At 38.1% G+C, this 18384-nt stretch overlaps 1 protein-coding gene across 1 annotated transcript in view; it reads right to left on the bottom strand.

Annotated features, from left to right (window-relative positions):
- Positions 1-1377: 1377 nt before the first annotated feature.
- Positions 1378-18384, bottom strand: part of TTC8 (tetratricopeptide repeat domain 8) — a 67966-nt gene continuing 50959 nt past the window's right edge. The window contains exons 9-15 of the mRNA XM_054028233.1: positions 17194-17281; positions 13048-13158; positions 10628-10767; positions 8071-8245; positions 6769-6891; positions 3430-3513; positions 1378-2046 (exon numbers count right to left, since the gene is read on the bottom strand). Of these exons, the coding sequence (XP_053884208.1) occupies positions 1930-2046; positions 3430-3513; positions 6769-6891; positions 8071-8245; positions 10628-10767; positions 13048-13158; positions 17194-17281 (838 nt within the window). The 3' untranslated portion in view covers positions 1378-1929. The remainder of the gene's footprint in view (positions 2047-3429; positions 3514-6768; positions 6892-8070; positions 8246-10627; positions 10768-13047; positions 13159-17193; positions 17282-18384) is intronic.

The following is an 18384-nucleotide window of genomic DNA, read 5'->3' as shown; positions in this document are numbered from 1 at the left end:
AACACACTTACTTTTTAAACCATGTATTATATTTACAACGGTACACTCACCAGAGCTGCCTTCTCCGGCTTCATGGTCCGTGAGCCCACCTTGGGAGGGTTGGGACGGTATTGGCTCCAGGGTGATAAACAGTTCCTGGCTGTCAGGGAGAATGGTTTCTCCGCTTGCGTGCTGTGCGCTATCCTCATCCTCCTCATCCCCAAAATCCTCATCCCTATTGCATGAGACTCCCCCCCCCCCCCTTGCAGGTGTCCACAGACGGGGTGGGGTAGTGGTAGGGGCCCCCCTATAATTGCATGCAGCTCATCATAGAAGCAGCATGTCTGGGGCTCTGACCCAGAGCGGTCATTTGCCTCTTTGGCTTTTTGGTAGGCTTTCCTGAGCTCCTTAATTTTCACGTGGCACTGCTGTGGGTCTCTGTTGTAGCCTCTGTCCATCATGCCCTTGGAGATTTTTTTTTTTTTTTTTTTCAAATATTTTGGCATTTTGTCTTTTGGAACAGAGTTCTGATAGCATGGATTCATCTGCCCAAACAGCGATCCGATCCAGTACCTCCCGTCCGGTCTATACTGGAGCTCTTTCTGGGACTGCATGGTCACCTGTGCTGCTGAGCTCGCCACGCTGGCCAAACAGGAAATTAAATTCAAAAGTTCCCGGGGCTTTTGCTGTGTACCTGGCTAGTGCATCTGAGTTGAAAGTGCTGTCCAGAGTGGTCACAATGGAGCACTCTGGGATAGCTCCCAGACGCCAATACCGTCAAATTGCATCCACACTACTCCAAATTCGACTCAGCAATGTCGATTTCAGCACGAATCCCCTTGTCGGGGAGGAGTACAGAAATCAATTTTAAGAGCCCTTTAAGTCGACAAAAATGGCTTTGTCATGTGGACGGGTGCAGGGTTAAATCGATCTAACGCTGCTAAATTTGACCTAAACTCGTAGTGTAGATCAAGGCTAAGAATCCCACTAGGATTTGGGTGCGAGTTAGATGTTGAGCTGCAGGCTGGTGTCAGGATTTGAGGCTACTGTGCACCTGTTTGGTGCTTTGGAGACTTTAACAGTTGAAACTTAGGTGCCTAGGGACTATGGACACCTACAGGGTTAGGGGGTTTGTGATGGCCAGTGGCACCTAAATGTTGGATTAGGTCCCTAAAGTAGCAATTAGGCACCTATGTCCTCCTTGTGAATCTGATACTCAAGCATCTGTCCTCTTAATATATTACTATGGACCTAATCCTTGGACTTTGTTCTGTTAGTGAGAGAGAAGCATGCACATTATGCTATTAATGCCAATTCTACTGGATTTCTCAAAATCCTTTCTTTCTTGAAAATAAGTATAAGAAAAACTGGAAGCAATAGTAATAATATAACAATGGAAACATATCAAACAATTTATTTTATATCAACAGAATATAAAGGAAAATATATAATGTTTTTGCTTCATATAACAAGAAATTTATTCATAAACTGTACTCATAAGAACTTAATACACAAACTAATCAGTAAGAATGTACAGTATCAAAAGCCATGCTTGAAAGACAGACATGAAACCTTTTTGCCTCAATGCTGCACTGTCAAAGAAGAACATTAAAAACTTGCCAAAAAGTCAGGAAAAAATCCTTTAAAATGCTTCCTGAATATTAAATGGAGAATTGTCTGATGCTATCAGAGTTGCAATATCTTATTCTTTACTCAGAAATAATTACAATGCATGTTCTAGCCACATGTAAAAAGTGAAATGTCTTGCCTATTATGTTACAAGTCAGTTCAGAATTTTTTAAACGTTCCCTGCTATCCAAACCAAACACAGGCCTTTTAATAAGGAGGGTTTGTTCCTATTTAATTCTCTGCTATAATTTTGTAAAATATATTTTATAGTATCTCTGTTGTAAAATCATTTGAGATATTTTACATGACAGAAATATGGCATCAAAGCATGGCGAAGTGCTGTTTTAACTGTTTGATGAGCTGTTGTGTATCAACATGACCTGGAAATGCTTCCTTTGACTTCTGAGCAGCTATATAACTCCTCTGGAGATCTCCAACCTGCAAGACACATACACAAACACTCTAGTCACAAACAGTGCACTATTTATTGCATGTACTCTGAGCAGCACACTTTCTGATGCCATGACACTTCCTCCACAAGTGTCCAAGTAAGCTGGTCCCAAGACTGAACAAATAAGTTTGATATAGGCCTAAAACCTCTAGTACAAGTGAGGGCTTTGAATAGAAAAGGACAAGGTACTGCAGGAGACCTCTATGTAACCTGTGAACCATAGAACACAGCACTGTGATGACCTCATCAGAAAGATCTTCAGAGGGAGGATTTAAGAATAGGTGGGCTGGAGTCCTGGCTAGAAAGGCTGTCACTACTTGTATACCAGTGTATTATGTTGGGTGTAGGGGTTACATTAGCGGGCTGCATACAAAGCTGGTCTGCCCTAACTCCTGGAAAGTTCCCCTGTGCACAGCCTATGTAAATAGGCCACATGTAGAGACCAGGATACAGTCCTTCATCAGTAAGTATGGCAAATCATTTTTACACGTTAAATCTTGTGATTTACAATGGAGAGGGTATGTTTAAGAATTAGTGGGTTATTCTCACTTTGATGTATGCACATAGCTCTTTCGTGTTAGTGAGCTACCCACATAGCAGACTTGCATCTGAATCTTCTTCAAGGTGAAGGCAGAGGCAAAGAGCAATTTGTACTTGCAAAACATTTCAAGACCTGTACATGCTACTCTTTTTATTACCAATGAGATTGTAATAGATAATGGGCATGAGTTTAAGAAAATTTTCTCAAGTTAGCTCGTCTTATCTACAGCACTTGATTTAAAACTAGTTTCCTACACATACTCTAACACGTCACACTTATTTTCAATATAGATCAGGATAGCTCTTCTGCATTTTTCTTTCAAACTAAGTGAACAAAAGATAAATTACCAGTTCAATAACTGAAGTGTCTCTTATGACAGAAGTGAATAAAAAGCAAAAGTCAAAGGCATTAAAGTTGAAAAATATTATATTCCAGTATCCTGTAAAATTATGGCATAAACAATTTTAACATTCTTTTCCCTGTTAAGAAATCATAATAGGATGCTATTTTACTACTTAATATACAAAATGATCAAATAGCTATACAGACCACAAATGAAGTGAAAATTCTATAATTCAGTAAATTTATGCAAATCCAAGGAATTACTACATAGCTAAAGGTCTTCAAAGTAGACACTTTTATTCTCAAAGGAAATTTGATTGATGGTGTTGGAATTCCAATCCCTGTGCATTACAGTGTAGACATACATGTTTAATCTAAAGGGTAGACGCTTTGCATTTTTTCATTCACGTGTCTGAAAACTTGTTACATGCAAACAAAACTTGTTAAGCTTTCAGATGACAACAAGAAGAAGAAAACAGTACATTACCTGGTCAGAGAGTGCTGCAAAATTGAAATGGGGCTCATACATATGAGGTGCTAAAGATGAAGCAGTCTGCAGTAATGCTCTTGCCTACATAGATTAAAAACAAGACTATATTGAAACATGTGAATGGGGGTTGAGAGAGAGAATGAGGAGAAAATGTGTTTTGTTCTGGGACGACATCATCTTGGATTGTCCCATAAGTCTTAAAATACACATGAGCAATATTCACCACTATATAAAGGCATAATTACAATAGCAGTGAAATTAATGGGAATCGCGCCTGAATTAACAAGGCAGAGTTGGAGCTTTAAATAGGCAATTTAGTACTAAATACCAAATAGAACATATTCCTCAAAAAAGGGGAAACTTTGAGAAACTGATCTAAATTTCTAATGGAGTTGAAGCTACTGTCTATTAAAACACTGCCTAATGCTCTGGAGTATTAAGTGTCCTTGAAAACCTAAAATCTGATCTCCTGAAAATGACATTTTTCAGGTTTAAGATGTCCCAGTGTGTATTGTTTTTATTGGGAGTTTTATGGTTTTCTTTTCACTTACTTTGCTATTAGCTCCCCTAAAATTCCAGAATCCTGAGCTGGATGAAATACAAATGAACATGTATCTGATATTATTCTATTCCCCCTGCATTTTCCCTGAAGCATTGTTCCAGTGAGCTGGCCAGGGAATGAAATTGACAAGAGTTCTGCTCTCTGCAGTGCTTGGAGAGCAGAATTCTCATCACTCGCTGTCCCCTGCAGGCTCACAAGAACAGATCCGACAGGAAGAGCTGAAAGATGGTGAGAGGTGCATGTAAGCATCCATACTCTCAAATGATCCAGCATTCTGATTTGCTCAGCCTAAACAGCTGATGTTTTTCACACTTTTTTTGGAGAGCTGATGATTTTAAAACAAACAAACCAACAAACCTGTAGTTGCATGAAAAGTTTGTGGGTGTGTGGATTTTTTGAGGTTGTCAGGTTTGAAAGTATTCCACTAAATATTGAACAAGCTGCCCAATAGCCATCAGGAGTCATCCTTTTAAGTGACAGGTTACTATAGTATTGAACTAGTGAAAAATAACACGTGTGTACACATACATTATATATAAACTGAATTAATATACGGAAGATAAAAGTAATGCTATGAATGCAATACAAAAGTAAGTTCTTCTTGTGAATATTTTCCATTTTTTAATAGGAACTTTGTGGACATTTCAAATAAAATGTACTCTAATGATCATCTCCATAAAATAGGTATTCTGCTATTTTGAAAAAAAGGCTATTAACATTAAGGTTTAGCACCCAAGTTGGGCTTTTGAGTATGCATTACAATACAGTCAAATTATGGAATAACTTGTTTCTCAAATACTGTCAATTTATTCTACCATCCTAGATAAATTTACTATATTTGAGTCTTTCATTTTTATACTTAAAATAATGTATTTTTCATAAAGGTCTTGAATATTTTTGAGCAATTTATCTTTGCTATTCATTTAAATTTTGTCAGCACACATACTGTACTTTTTTCTTTTCAATTATTGGATTCATTTTCTTTAGGTACAGTTCAGGGGATTAAACAGTTAAGTATCTAATAGCTGCAAACTTCCATAGGTTATGTATGTTAGCAAGTCTTCACTGTTATTCTTACACAAAGTATTAACTAAATTAATGGAAAATATTTGGCCTGGATGTACAGTACTGCATGTTATACATAGGCATTAAATTGAAAAATGCCAATTTGAAAATTAAAGTTACAAGCAACTGAAAACAGGGGATTAGGCTGGAAATGCTTATCCAGCCTTAATTATAAGCAGTACCCACCTCTCTCAGTATAATTGGACTAAGGCTCCATCTGGGATATAAATTTATGTATATTGACTGAATGGGAAACAAAATAAAACTGAACTTCATCTGTCACAGCAAAGATCAGCATGAGGGTATGTTAAATGTTACTATGGTGATTGCTAGGATACTTGTATAAAGTTAGCTCTATAAATGACTTGCTGCTTTGGAACAGATTTACATAAGTACTGTATATTCTTCTGGTGTGTGTATGTAATATATAAATCAACCAAACCAGTTTTGCTGTTCAAATGAAAAGATTCAATTCTTACTGAGGGCCTATTCTGATTGACTTTCCAACCAATGTAGGTTTGATTTTTCATGTGACTTACACGGAAAAAGTAGTAAAATGTGTTTATTCTAACAGAGACAAGGTGGGTGAGGTAGTATCTTTTTATTGGACCAACTTCTGTTGGTGAAAGAGACAAGCTTTCAAGTTTCTCAGACCTGAAGAAGAGCTCTGTGTAAGGTAATCAGTGTCACAGCTAAATACAAGGTAGAACAGATTAAACATAAGGCGTTAATACGTTGCGAGACCATTCAAGATGAAGAGGGCAGTTAATGCCTCTGCAGTCATAGGACAAAGGAGGGTAAGTGTTACAAATTGTTGTAATATACAGATTATTCCAACATGCACATCATCTATATTTAGCTACACTTAGGGTGCATTGCAAAGAAAGCCTTACAGGAATGCATTCTGTTCCTGTACAAAACTTGCTCCAATATGGTGTACTACCTTTTTTTCCTTATTATGAACACTCACTTATGTACAAAGTGAAAAAAAATGCTGCTATCCAGTTATGTTCAGGGTTCCCTTTGTGCCCAGGGTAGTGGCATATTCTTGTCTATTGTAATTTTTCTATATCATTTTCCAATGCCTTAGCATGGAATATTATTATTTATTTAAGCCAGTGGTCACATTCTAATATGAATGCTTAACTCAGAAAAATCTCAAGGTAGCTTTCGTGATTACAATGCATAAATAAATACTACTGGCTGTACATAATTTTAATGAGGCAATCTCTTCATCACCTCTTTGTAGAAGAAATCCCTTGGCACCTGATAATGGACTCTTTTCTTCCCACCTACCTCAGTCAAGCAATATATTCCAACAGGGTGTTCAGCATATTGAGGCAATGAGTACAGGATAATTTGTTTGCTCTAATTCAGGCCATAGCATTTTTATCCTCTTTTGCTTCTGGGCTACCATTTTACCTTCAGAAAACCCTAGTTTGCCATAACTGTCAACAGCAGATGCTGTGAAGGCATTGCAAACATTGCTGGTCTTCAACCAGCCACTCGAGGGTTTGAGGACATGAGTCTAGTGGTGCATGCTATGAAAATCCAGAGGCTACCTCAAAACATGCATCTGAGTTAAACTTTGCTGACAAGCAAGCCATCTGGCTGGTTTCTCACTCAACTGACATTTCCTTGAAATCAAGATGCTAACCACAGGAGGTTCAAAGCAAGCATCTCACATAGCTTTAGAGTTTAGCACCAACCTGCTCAATATGACCCCTTCGTATCTCCAGCACAGCCAAGTTGTTATAAGCTTCTGCATGGTCATTATTATTGGCTAGGGTCAGCTTGAAACACTGGTAAGCCAAGTTCAGGTCACCTATTCCCTAAAAATATCAACAGAGTTTTTCACTCATCAAAAAGTTTGACAGTAAATTTCAGGTTGCTTAGTTGTCCTTTTTGTTTTAAAGGAATGTTTTTTCATCTGGATGTACTATTGTAAAATAAAAATTGTTACTTTAAATAAAAACACACTGACAGAAACCCTACACACAATTCCAGTTTTTCTCAATTGCCTTTTGTCCCCCTCTCCTCATATGGGGGCTTCTTACTCTAGTACAAATATCAATATCTCTGGTCTGAAACATTTGCTAATGTTTCAATTATATGATTTAAACTGATACAATGCAAGGTCACCTTGAAACTGCCAAACACTAAGAAATACATGCATCATAGCTTTTAAACTTCTGAGGGTGTCAAAATGTATGCATTAAGGGTCTTATCCTAATTCCAGTAAAGTCAATGGAAGCAATCCCATTGACCTAAGGTAGAACACTGTTGAAAGCTAAATAGTGTACAGAAGTCTACTTCCAGGCAGGTAGTTAAAGAGAAATACAAACTAGGTTATGCATTAATGTGATATTCTCCTCCATATGAAAGGATTTTACAATGAACTCTATTAAAATGATAGAAAATTAACAAATTAGATAACTTGAATATCTTTACGGGACAATTACCCCTTGTATTTCTGTTTTAAAAAGCAAGCTGTAACAGATGCACCTTCTCAGCCACAACACGTGCTACTCTAGGGTCTAATTCTATTCTAATACTCTAATTCGATTGCCATAAAAATTGTTATCCAATAGCATGTAGCAACCCAGCACTTCCTGTCTAAGGGGAAGCAGCTGTAGGAGAAACTACTTTTGAATCTGGTATCTTAGTCTAATAGGTTTGCAACAGAACAAGTTCCACCAGGGTTCTGTCGGAGAGTCTTTCAGCAAGATGTGACAACATGCCAAACTGGAAGAATGAAAGGTATTCCTCTCCTGGGGTTTCTTCCTGTTCTGAACTGTTAGTAAACCCTCACCCCAACTAAATATGTGCTGTGCTTCCAACTAAATATGTGCTGTGCTTTAGTCTGTACTATCAGACTTCCATACTGTACATTTTTTCACAACAGGCCTTTGGGTCTATCATACCAAGTCCTTTTCCTTCAGCATTATTGGTTGTTTTTTTTTTATTCAGTAAACTCATATTTATTCAGAAAAACTTTAATTTTTTCATACCACAGCCACATGCCCCAAGTTGTACCAAACATCTGCTGCCTCCTCCTCATTTTCAGCCAAAGAAAGTGCACGTTCAAGGGAGGTCAGTGTCATATCATACTGCTGGGCAAAGAAGCAACAGAGGCCCAGATTGTTAAATAGCTGGCAGTTATAAACACCCATCTGCAGGAGACGCCTAATTCAAGAGAAAAATAATTTAACAGTTTTAGATGTATTGCAAGTATGAATTTCTTTCTAAACGGGAAATCTTCCCTCCATCCCAACAGGATTAGGCATGCCTAAGTACATTACATAACAATAATATGATCTGAAAGAAGTAAAATAAATGGAGTTCAAAGCAAATGTGAATTTTAAAAAGTAAAAACCGCAGTTAATCGTGGGCAATGACCATCCTGTTTGTCTCTGGCTTAGCCTTTCAAACACCAATGGACACAGCACTGATTCTACACATAGAAATAGTCTATGCAAAATGCTGTGTGTGTAAATTGAAACTCTCACACTTTGGCTTGTCAGATGTGCCACTACATTTGCTTTTAGTGTAACTCAGAGTTGGATATATCCTTCATCGCCCAACCTTAAAGTTGTAACTTGTTGCTATCACTTTTTATAATCACTCTTTATACTTAAGTTATTTTGGCCCAACCCTGGGCTTTCAGCAAAAGTGAAATCAGAAATTATCTAACCTTTAATCCGATTTACATAGTAGGCATATTAGATGCTGCACATTAACTTTCAACAAAAATTTGAAAAGTGTGTTTTATTAAATTAGAACTCTTTTATAAGATTTAGAGGGAAAAGTACACGTAAGATCAGATCTTAGAATGAATGTAGCTGCTTTGAATGGGAGCACAGGCAAATTCTGGACCTAAAGCCAGCATAGCCAATGCCAGGAGGATCACCATAATGAAGGGAGATCTTCAGGTGGCATAGAACTAGCATAGATGCTGTAGTCCATAGAAAGAAGAACAGGAGTACTTGTGGCACCTTAGAGACTAACAAATTTATTAGAGCATAAGCTTTCGTGGACTACAGCCCACTTCTTCGGATGCATATAGCTTAGCCTTTTATTTTACTCAGAAGTAACACAAGGAATCTACAGGCCTGTACCATGTAAGACATCGGTTTAAGCAAGTTAGCAGAAGTATGGTAGGCCTGTGATATAGCATAGATAAAATGGCCCAACAGTTACCCTAGATTTTGGGAAACTGGGAACAGCTTGCTCAATAGAGGGAGTTGGTACATAACAGTACTAGGCAACTACAGGAACACTGAACTGGTACTGGGCTTGGATATTTTAGGACAGAATCATTGGCAGATGTCTAACTACAAACTTGCTTGAGCAATAGGTGACTGTGTGATAATGAGTTAAATGACATTAATAATTTAACCTATAGGATAACTGCACCCCCAATATTATGAGGGTGACAAAGTTAGATTTGGACATGGAAGGCTAAGCATCAGAATGATTGTGATAGTGCCCAGGCCCTATAATAGGACAAGCCACTTTGTAATGGGGGTTGGCGTTCCATCATTGACTGTTCAGCTCTTCATTATCTACCACCAATCTTTGGGCACTGAAGATCTGGGACCATCAGAATTATTTGGCATGCTGGAGGCAGGGCTGGTCCTTTGTCTCTCACTGCTAGGTCCCCAAGGAAGGGTGTAAGTATATGAGCATATGCAGGGAATGACACCAAAGATATCCCTAATACTGTATTTCTCCATCTGTTTGTGTGATTTGCGGCTTTTTTGTCCTTACTAATTGGCTGTTATTAAAACAAGGCTTTGCTTTGCCCTCAGTATGAGTGTCTTTGCCATATATCCCAAGGTTCCCTACAAGACATTCAACTTATCAGTTTTAATGCTTTGGGGGGGGGGCAGGCTTCAGGGGGATGCGGGGTCTAGGACAGCCTGGGGAATTAGCAGGGGGTCTGGCGCCAGCAGTAGCGAGCGACCTGGCCCCAGCCCGCCCATGTCCCTGCTCTGCCCCCTTTCCCCCAAGCCCTCACCCCACCTCTTTCTGGCTTCCTCCCCCGAGCGATGCTGGGAGTCGGTGGAGTGTCTCAGTGCTGCTGGTGCCAGGCCCCCGCTAATCCCCCAGGCCACCCTGGACCTCGCATCCCCCTGAAGAGCAGGCCCCCCCCAAAGCGCAGTAAGCCCAAACATTGATGGAGCCAGGCCCATGTTCCTAAATATTGGTGGAACATGGGGCCCATATAACTCGCTGCCTATGCTTAATCCTTCAAGGTGGTGTGTCCCTCCTGCAAAATGAAGTTGAAAATCAGGTCCTTTTGAGTCCCCTCTTCATTCATTAATCAGGTACTCAACCATTTTGATGCACTTTTATTTTAACAATCATCCTGCATATTAAGTGCTTAAGTGTAATTACCATATTATAGGTATAGAAGATATTAGAGTAGGTATGTTGGTGATACAGTAGGCAATATTTCTTCATTTGCTTAGACACCTTTGATTCCTACACCCTTGCATTTTCTTTGGCACTATCAATGTTACAAAAATATTTCTCTTCAATATTAATCTTTACTTGCGCACACACCTGTAAAACCGCAAAGCTATCTCAGGTTGGTCTGAATAAAAGTGGTTACTGCCAATGCATGCAATGGCTTCCACATGAGTGTTATCTTGTTTTAAGACTTCTCTGTAGTATTCTGCAGCTAAGGAGATGTTATTCATTTCCTGCACATCAAAAATACAAAAACAAATGAACAAATATTTTGCAAACTGTAGTAATCTTGCTTTTTATCATTTTATTAAACTCTTATAAAGTGCCATAAACTTACACAGTGCTTTACAGGGCCTGGGGAAGGAGCTGGCAACCTAAGGGTATGCCTACACTGCAGCTGGGAGCGTGCTTTTCAGTGAAGGCAGACTGACATGCGTTGGCTTTTGCTTGAGCTAGTATGCTAAATTAAATGAGCACCAAGTATTACAATGAGCCTCTGAAAACTGGAATCATGGAATAATTTAGTAAGTTTGTTTCCAGTAGGAAGTGCCAATTAAAATGATCTTATTGTATCTAAAAATACACCTGGATGTATGGTATTTGGATGGAGAAGTAGGATAGACTTTTTTGCTTCTTGTAACAACTAGACCTATGTCCCAGGTACTTTGAGGGGTTACTGTCACCAGAGAAACCGCCTCTTGTGGAAGATGCGCGAATGTACAAAATGTAGAGGTCATTCAAAAAGTGGTTTTTTTTATTTGTTTAGAGAGCAGTTTGTTCCTCTACCCTATTGCTCATAAAACATCCTACAGTGTATCAAACTATCACCCTGAGCAATTTGACTGAAAACAGTCAAATTAAAACCTGTTCTATCACACAATAAAACTGTAGCAAATTAACTTATGCAAATTTACATTTCTCAAACAAGGAAACATACTAAATTTTAATAATAGTATGATCATTTAAAAACCTGGAGCAGATGGAAAGTGGCAGACCTTCTCTTTTTCTAATGCCTAAGGAGAAAGTGACAATGAAGGTGTTTGGTACATATGTCCCTCCAGGCATGTACAAAGAGAGCTGAATGGTTGTATGCGATGGTACAAATCTTTAATTAAGTTATAAATCTGTAGTTATGTGACACACCAAGGCCCATCAGTACAGAAACAAACATCTTTCTATAACAATGGTGCAGAGAAATATCTAATACAGTCTGCAGTACAAAAATTCATAAAAAGGCTGCATAATGTTAAGGATAGTCTACAGAATAATATGCCACATTATTTAAACACCGCTTTCTTAAACTGCGTTTAAAGATTCAGATAGGATGACCAGAAAAAGGATTGCAGATTTTTCTTTATAAAAAAAAAAACCAAAAACATTTACCTTGAAAATGGGTATTAGACAAAAATGGATGGCTTCTTCTTTATACTTTGAAACAGATTTATTGCCATTTCAGTGTACAAGGCAAACTACAACAATATAAAAGTCAATACTTCTCTGTTTTTAATGGCAGCATTTTCTTTAATGCAAAATAAAAGCAACTACCTCTGATTATCAGCCTACAATGAAACCACTGTTCTATTTTAAAATATTAGTACCGTATATACTCATTCATTAGCCCATTCGTTTATAAGCCGACTCCCCCAAGATGGTTAGGTAAAAATAGCAAAAACTGTATGATCCTTTCATAAGCCAATCCTATATTTCGGGGGTTAGTAAACTTTGGCTCCTGGCCCGTTAGGGTAAGCCACTAGTGGGCCTGGACGTTTTGTTTACCTGGAGCGCTCACAGGCACGGACCCCCATTGGCTGGGAACGGCAAACTGCGGCCACAGGGATCCGAGGGGCTCCATGCCTGCAGACGCTCCAAGTAAACAAAACGACAATGTATTAGATACTCAATTCAATGATTCCATAGAGTTTAATATCATCAAATTTTGGTGTAGACCCGTTTATAAGCCAACCCCCACTCTTTGATGCATCACTTTTTTACCAAAAATATTTGGCTTATGAACGAGTATATACGGTAGTTACATTTAAAACAAATACCACCTAAGCTATGACACATTTCAACTTTACTAATTCACAATGACTTAATAGTACTAAGGAAGGCAGTAGTATTAGACTGTAGACTATCCTGCTGTTTAAATCTACTAACAGGCCGTTTGAGACACCAGCACTTTTCTTCTCTTTTAGATCAATGAAAAATGTATAAGCCAATCATAGTACTAAATGGACAATCTGGAAATGCAACACTTGATTTAATGTGGATTTGTTTGTATTTGAACAAGGAAAAGCATGGTCTGTTTGGTATAGTTAACCAACTGAACAAATAAGCCTGCAAGGCTGTCTTTATTTTGGTAGACTTTCTGTAACATTACCTGTTTTACATTAGTAATGCTGAAAAATAATGTGAATTTTTGATGACCTTACAAGCATATTGAACTTCTGGTCCTTTTTCCTGCATAAGAAAATAACCTTGTTTGCATTAGGGGTAGTGTAGTACATGCATACCTCATAGATTCTAGCAATCCCACAAAGAAGGGTCACTTCTCCAGGAAATCTATCTAATCCTTGCTTGAAAAGATGTAAAGCTGTCAAAGGCTGATCCAACCGAAAATACACCTGAGCAAAGAAAAAGTGTATATAAATGTCAAATATTGATATTCATGCTCAGACAGCTGTTTGACAAAAGAAGAGCTAGCAGCAAGAGAGAGAATCTTCTTTTGATGCAGAAGCCATTATCTCAAATAGTCATATGAGCATCAATGGGGAAAATCTTTGCAGTGATGCTAAAAATGTGACAGTCTTAATTATTTAAGTGCTAAAAACATGCCTGGAACTGTACAAGAACCACAGCAAGACATTTCCTGTCTCTATAATTCACAAAACTAACAACAACAACAAAAAGTCAGTGTGCACTGGGAGATTAAGATGATGTCACCTTAAATATTTTAAACATATTAATCTAAAAAATGATGATGGTCACATTTTGAGCCTTATGGAAGAAGTGAGTCTTAAGAGGAATTTGAATGAAGAAAGTGTATTTTAGAATTCATGGAAAGTCTTCTACTCTGGCCAAATGACAAAGTGGACAGTGACATTTGCAAGCTTCCTCATATTGCTCTGCCAAAATGTCTCCAGTCATATTTAGACAAGACGATCCCTTATAGGCAAAAGGGTAGTTCAGTCTGCGTGGCCTGTCAATCTTTAGTTTTTGTGTTGGTAATACCAGTATGGTGCTAATAGTGATGTGGAGACCTGTCCTGTAAGAACTACAGTATAACTGGAAAGAGACCATCAACTGATGTCACAAAGACCATTTAAGCAGCACTCCGATATGATAACTTTCTGAGACTACTGGAATGAAGCACATCTGAATCTGTTACAGAGAAGGAAAAAAGCCATATTCTACATGAATCACTCATGCCATTCAATTCCCCAAGCTGATTACTCATATGTCAGTAGAAAAGTGTTTCAGCTATATATACTTCAGAGTAAAGCAAGACACATTTAAAGTGCTTGTGCTAGTGGAATAACATAGTAAATAACGTTTGATTGTAATATATGAACAATGGACAAATAGCTGCCATTGGTGTTGTTTAATATAATAAGTGACCCAAAGGAGTAAAGCATCAACATTACAAATTAAAGAAACCATCACAGCGAGTAGCACAATACAGCTCTTCTGCTTTTGAGATCCATGCAGGGAATTCTGAATGCAAATGATCAAGTTATTATGGTCAAATCTTTAATTAATCTATAAACAGATATATGGTGCTTTGCATGCACACACAGCGGCATTCTTTGAAAAGTGACAATGGGGTAATTTTAATGATCTAATTGACAGCAAGTAGTTCTCAAGTAAGGGACTGCAGTTTCAAACTGATCATGATAAAATTAGAATTAGAATAGTAGGATCAGTGGAAAAAATTTGCCTGATATTTGCTAGTATCTCCTATATTAAGAAAAAAAAATCCTTCCTGGGGAGAAGGAATAAAGAAGATTGAGGCTAGCTGCTGCTTTTTCTTTTTTTCTTTCTTCTGCTTGCTAGACCCTGACTGCACAAGTGACAGTATCAATTAAGCAGACATTTTAAGCAATGGGACATCAACAATCTATTCCTAGCACATTCCATCTGTGGATGTCACACGTGTGTTGTATCTAAAGCAGCCTTCAGAACATTCACTATATTTCAGTTTATAATCTGTAGAGCAGCTTCAGATGGATTTAATATCTGCATTAAGCCTTAAACTTGAAAGAAATGTCTCCATTGTATCTGTCATGCTCATTTTCCTTTCTTTAATTAACATTTGAATTTATTTTACTATTTCTCATCAACTGCTTTCTACAATCAAATCTCTCTGTAGAGAGCTTCAGCAGAGGATATACAGATAAGAGAATACACGATAGTGGGTATAGCTTTTTAATTTAGCAAGTGTTTGAGATGATCATATTACTCAATGTGGCAAACACGAATGACTTATGCAAGTCATCCTAAATAAGTGGAATAAACCCTTTACACAAACCACACCTGCATGTACCCCATAACTTACACACCATTTTAGAACGGTTTCTGATAGAGTCTTTAAAATAGTTATTGATTATTTTGTATCCATCCACTGTAAAGCTCAGCTTTCCTTATACTATAAGTAAAACTGCACAAGCCTGAAGGGCATAAAAATTAATTTTTAAAACCTCTTAAAAATAGCTTTTCAAATGATCAGAATGCTATGAAAGTCTGACATATTGTATCCTTCTGGAGCTAACAGCAAGTGCTGAATGTTACCCCTTCTGGAGAGCTGGGAACCTCCTAGTTCTCTGGTGTAAAAGTCCCATTTCCAGCTCTGCTGTCGTGAAATAGTTTGACTCCTTGGAGTTCTTGACTTGTACAAAACAATTCCCTATTTCTTATTCCCCTTCCCCATCTTCTGGCCTTAAACCAATGTTTCTCAAAGCGTGGAGGAGGAAGGTCTTAGGATTAGCCAGATTGATGTGCAAAAAACTGTTAGTTTTTCCACAAATCTCAACTTTCACTTTTTTTTTAAAATTAAATCTCTACTTGTTATGGAGATTAAAATGTGACTAGGATGTAGCTGATACTGATGTCTGCCTGATTTTGCAGAGAGCCTGAAACAATACCTCTCTGATACGAACTGCTGCTAACCCAGATGCTAATTCACTACTCAAAGCACAGCAGAAGCATCATACTATAAAAAGCAATGCATGTGCTCTGAGTAATCACTTATTTTAGGGACGCCTTTCATAGGTGTATTGAAAAAGCAGGAGGGGAAATAGGTTTCCTTCTCTTGGGGGTGGTGTGTCAGCTTTCCAAAGTCTGAGGAAATACTGCCTTACGTAACATCTTTAGTGCAAACAAGTGAATAACTGCAGCACATGTAGACGTATTCGAGTAGCTTCAATCTACCTATCTCAAATAACAATGGTAGTGAAGCCGTGGCAGCAGGGGCTAGTCATTAGAATAGGCTTGCAAAGCCCATGCAGTCATGGCTTCATTGCTATTATTATTCAAGCTCCTAGATAAAAGATACCTTGAGGGCTTGTTTATATGGTCAGTTAGTGCAAAGCAAACCAGGGTATAAAGCTGTTGCATGCCACCTGGCCATGTGAACCCTGCTACCACGTACTAAAAGTTCTGTAGTGTGCTTTGACACAGTCTTTCTGCCCACAAACTGTGTGGACAAGCCCTTAAACTGCAAGTTTCCTGGAGCAGGCCTGTCTCTTCTTGAATGTCTGGAAAAATGTCTAGAACACCATGTGCACTACCATAAACAACAATGTTGGTGTTTGAGTGGTGATGATGGTTCTTCAAGTGTTTTTGTATATCTTTATGATACAACTTTGTCAATTTCAAGGTCTTTCTGACTGCTACCAATAAATTCCTCTTATTTTGATGTCCGTTGAAAAAACAGTTTTTAAATCCATCTAGTCACCCTTATTGGTTTATTTCATTGGTCTCCTAAGAAATCAGATAGCTACACATTAAATACAGCAACTCTGATCATTCCTCATCGGTATAGTTCTGATTGGGGTTTGTTGGCAGAGAGAACATAAAGCAGCAGAAGATGGTGTCTTCGAGACTTGCAGACACCACAAAGAAATCCAGTACTTAAACTATGCTCTTGCTTTTGTAAAGAGTTCTGCTAATCGCAAATTATCGAATCCATGTAGAGGTCATAGTCTGAAGTACATGAATGCTTGACCCTGAGGCAACAACAATCTAGCAAGTCTTCTGTTTTCAGTACTTACTTTTGTATTTCCCACACCATTCATCACTATTTTGATATTAAAGAACTGGAATGAGACAAGTTGTGGGGAAAAACATACAGCCAAAAAAAGCTCGTCAATAATCCTTTAAAATAAAACCTTATTCTCACAAAACTTTAAAATTATACAATGGAAGTCTGAAAAATAACTTGTTCTATTTGTGTCAGTTCTGCTGTTTAAGTTAATTGCATTCTGAAAAGATTGGTGTATTTTAATACATTTTTAAATGGATTTGAAAAGCTACACAATCTGAAAAATGTATCGAGTTGGAAAGTCCCAGCTCGGCTGTCCCCTGGATTTTCATGTATAGATGAGAATTTCAAGTTATTCTAAAGCAGGCAGATTTAATTTGATTTGAGAATATCTACTTACTTTTGCTAAATACAATACTGTATCTACCATGTCCTGCTGCTTGAGAGCTGATTTAAACTGTTTTTCTGCTTCACGGTACAATCCTAACCTAAGAGATAATAGATACGTACAGAAAGTTCTTTATTCAGCAATAATATAACTTGTTCAAACAAAGCACTATCCACTAAAAACAAATTAAAAATAACTCATTAAAGTGCCAAAAGTAACGTGGGGGTGGGTGGGGGGTGTAAAAAATCATGCACACGTATGCACCTGCTAAAAGAAAATTCCAGGTTCAAAAGTTAGGAAATGCCAGAATTGCCTTTGTAACCTTAATTCAGCGCCCTTGTGCATTTGCACTGACAGTCTTTTGATCACATACTATTTTTTTCCACAACACTCCTGCCTCATTCAGTATGCAGGATGGATCTGCCCTGGGAGTAAATCAGGGTCGTGTATTGAAAGGAACCTGTCTTTAGGACCCCAGCGTCATTTATTCCAGAAGTTGGAATGTGTGTAGTGAATGAGCTGGGGACAGCAGGAAGAGAAAGAATGGTCTCATCATTAAGGCAGTCAAATGCTGCCTGGGGAAATGGGTTCTATCCCTCTCTCTGCCACAGAATCCCTATATAATACTAGGCAAGTCACTTAAACCAATCTTTTCAGAGGTAGTCACTATGTATTCCTGACTTTCTGGGTGCCTGCCTGCAGTCTCACTGGAGAAATGGTGAGCACTCACAACTGCAACAGAAGTCAACAGGTGATGAGCTCTGAACATATAAAGTACTGTATAATGAAATCTCAGGTCCTAGGTGTCTCAAACTGGGCACCCAAAATTTGTGGATCCTTTTGATTTTAATCTGTGTTTCAGTTCCCATCTGTAAAATGGGGACAGTATCCTTCATCTCACAATGTGCAGTGAAAATAAATCCATTAATGTTTGTGGCACACTCAATCTGACTCAACAATTGGCAGTCAAACTTCTGACAAACTGGTGGTTAGAAATTTGAAATATAATTTTGGAACTTCCTCGGAAAAGTTCTGCAGCCAACAGATGTGATTAAGTCAGCCCACTTCTGTGGAATGAGAACATGTTTAAATTTTGGCAAAATTATAAGCGACCGGAAACAGGGTCTTATACTAGGAAGTTTTGAGCAACCTTAATAATAGCTGTTATCAACCCTGCATATAATTGTGTCAAACACAAGGAGG

The sequence above is a fragment of the Malaclemys terrapin genome, chromosome 4, assembly GCF_027887155.1.
Source record: "Malaclemys terrapin pileata isolate rMalTer1 chromosome 4, rMalTer1.hap1, whole genome shotgun sequence".
NCBI classification, from domain to species: Eukaryota; Metazoa; Chordata; order Testudines; family Emydidae; genus Malaclemys; species Malaclemys terrapin.
The sequence above is the reverse complement of the archived record's forward strand: the minus strand, read 5'-3'. Positions and strand labels throughout refer to the sequence as shown.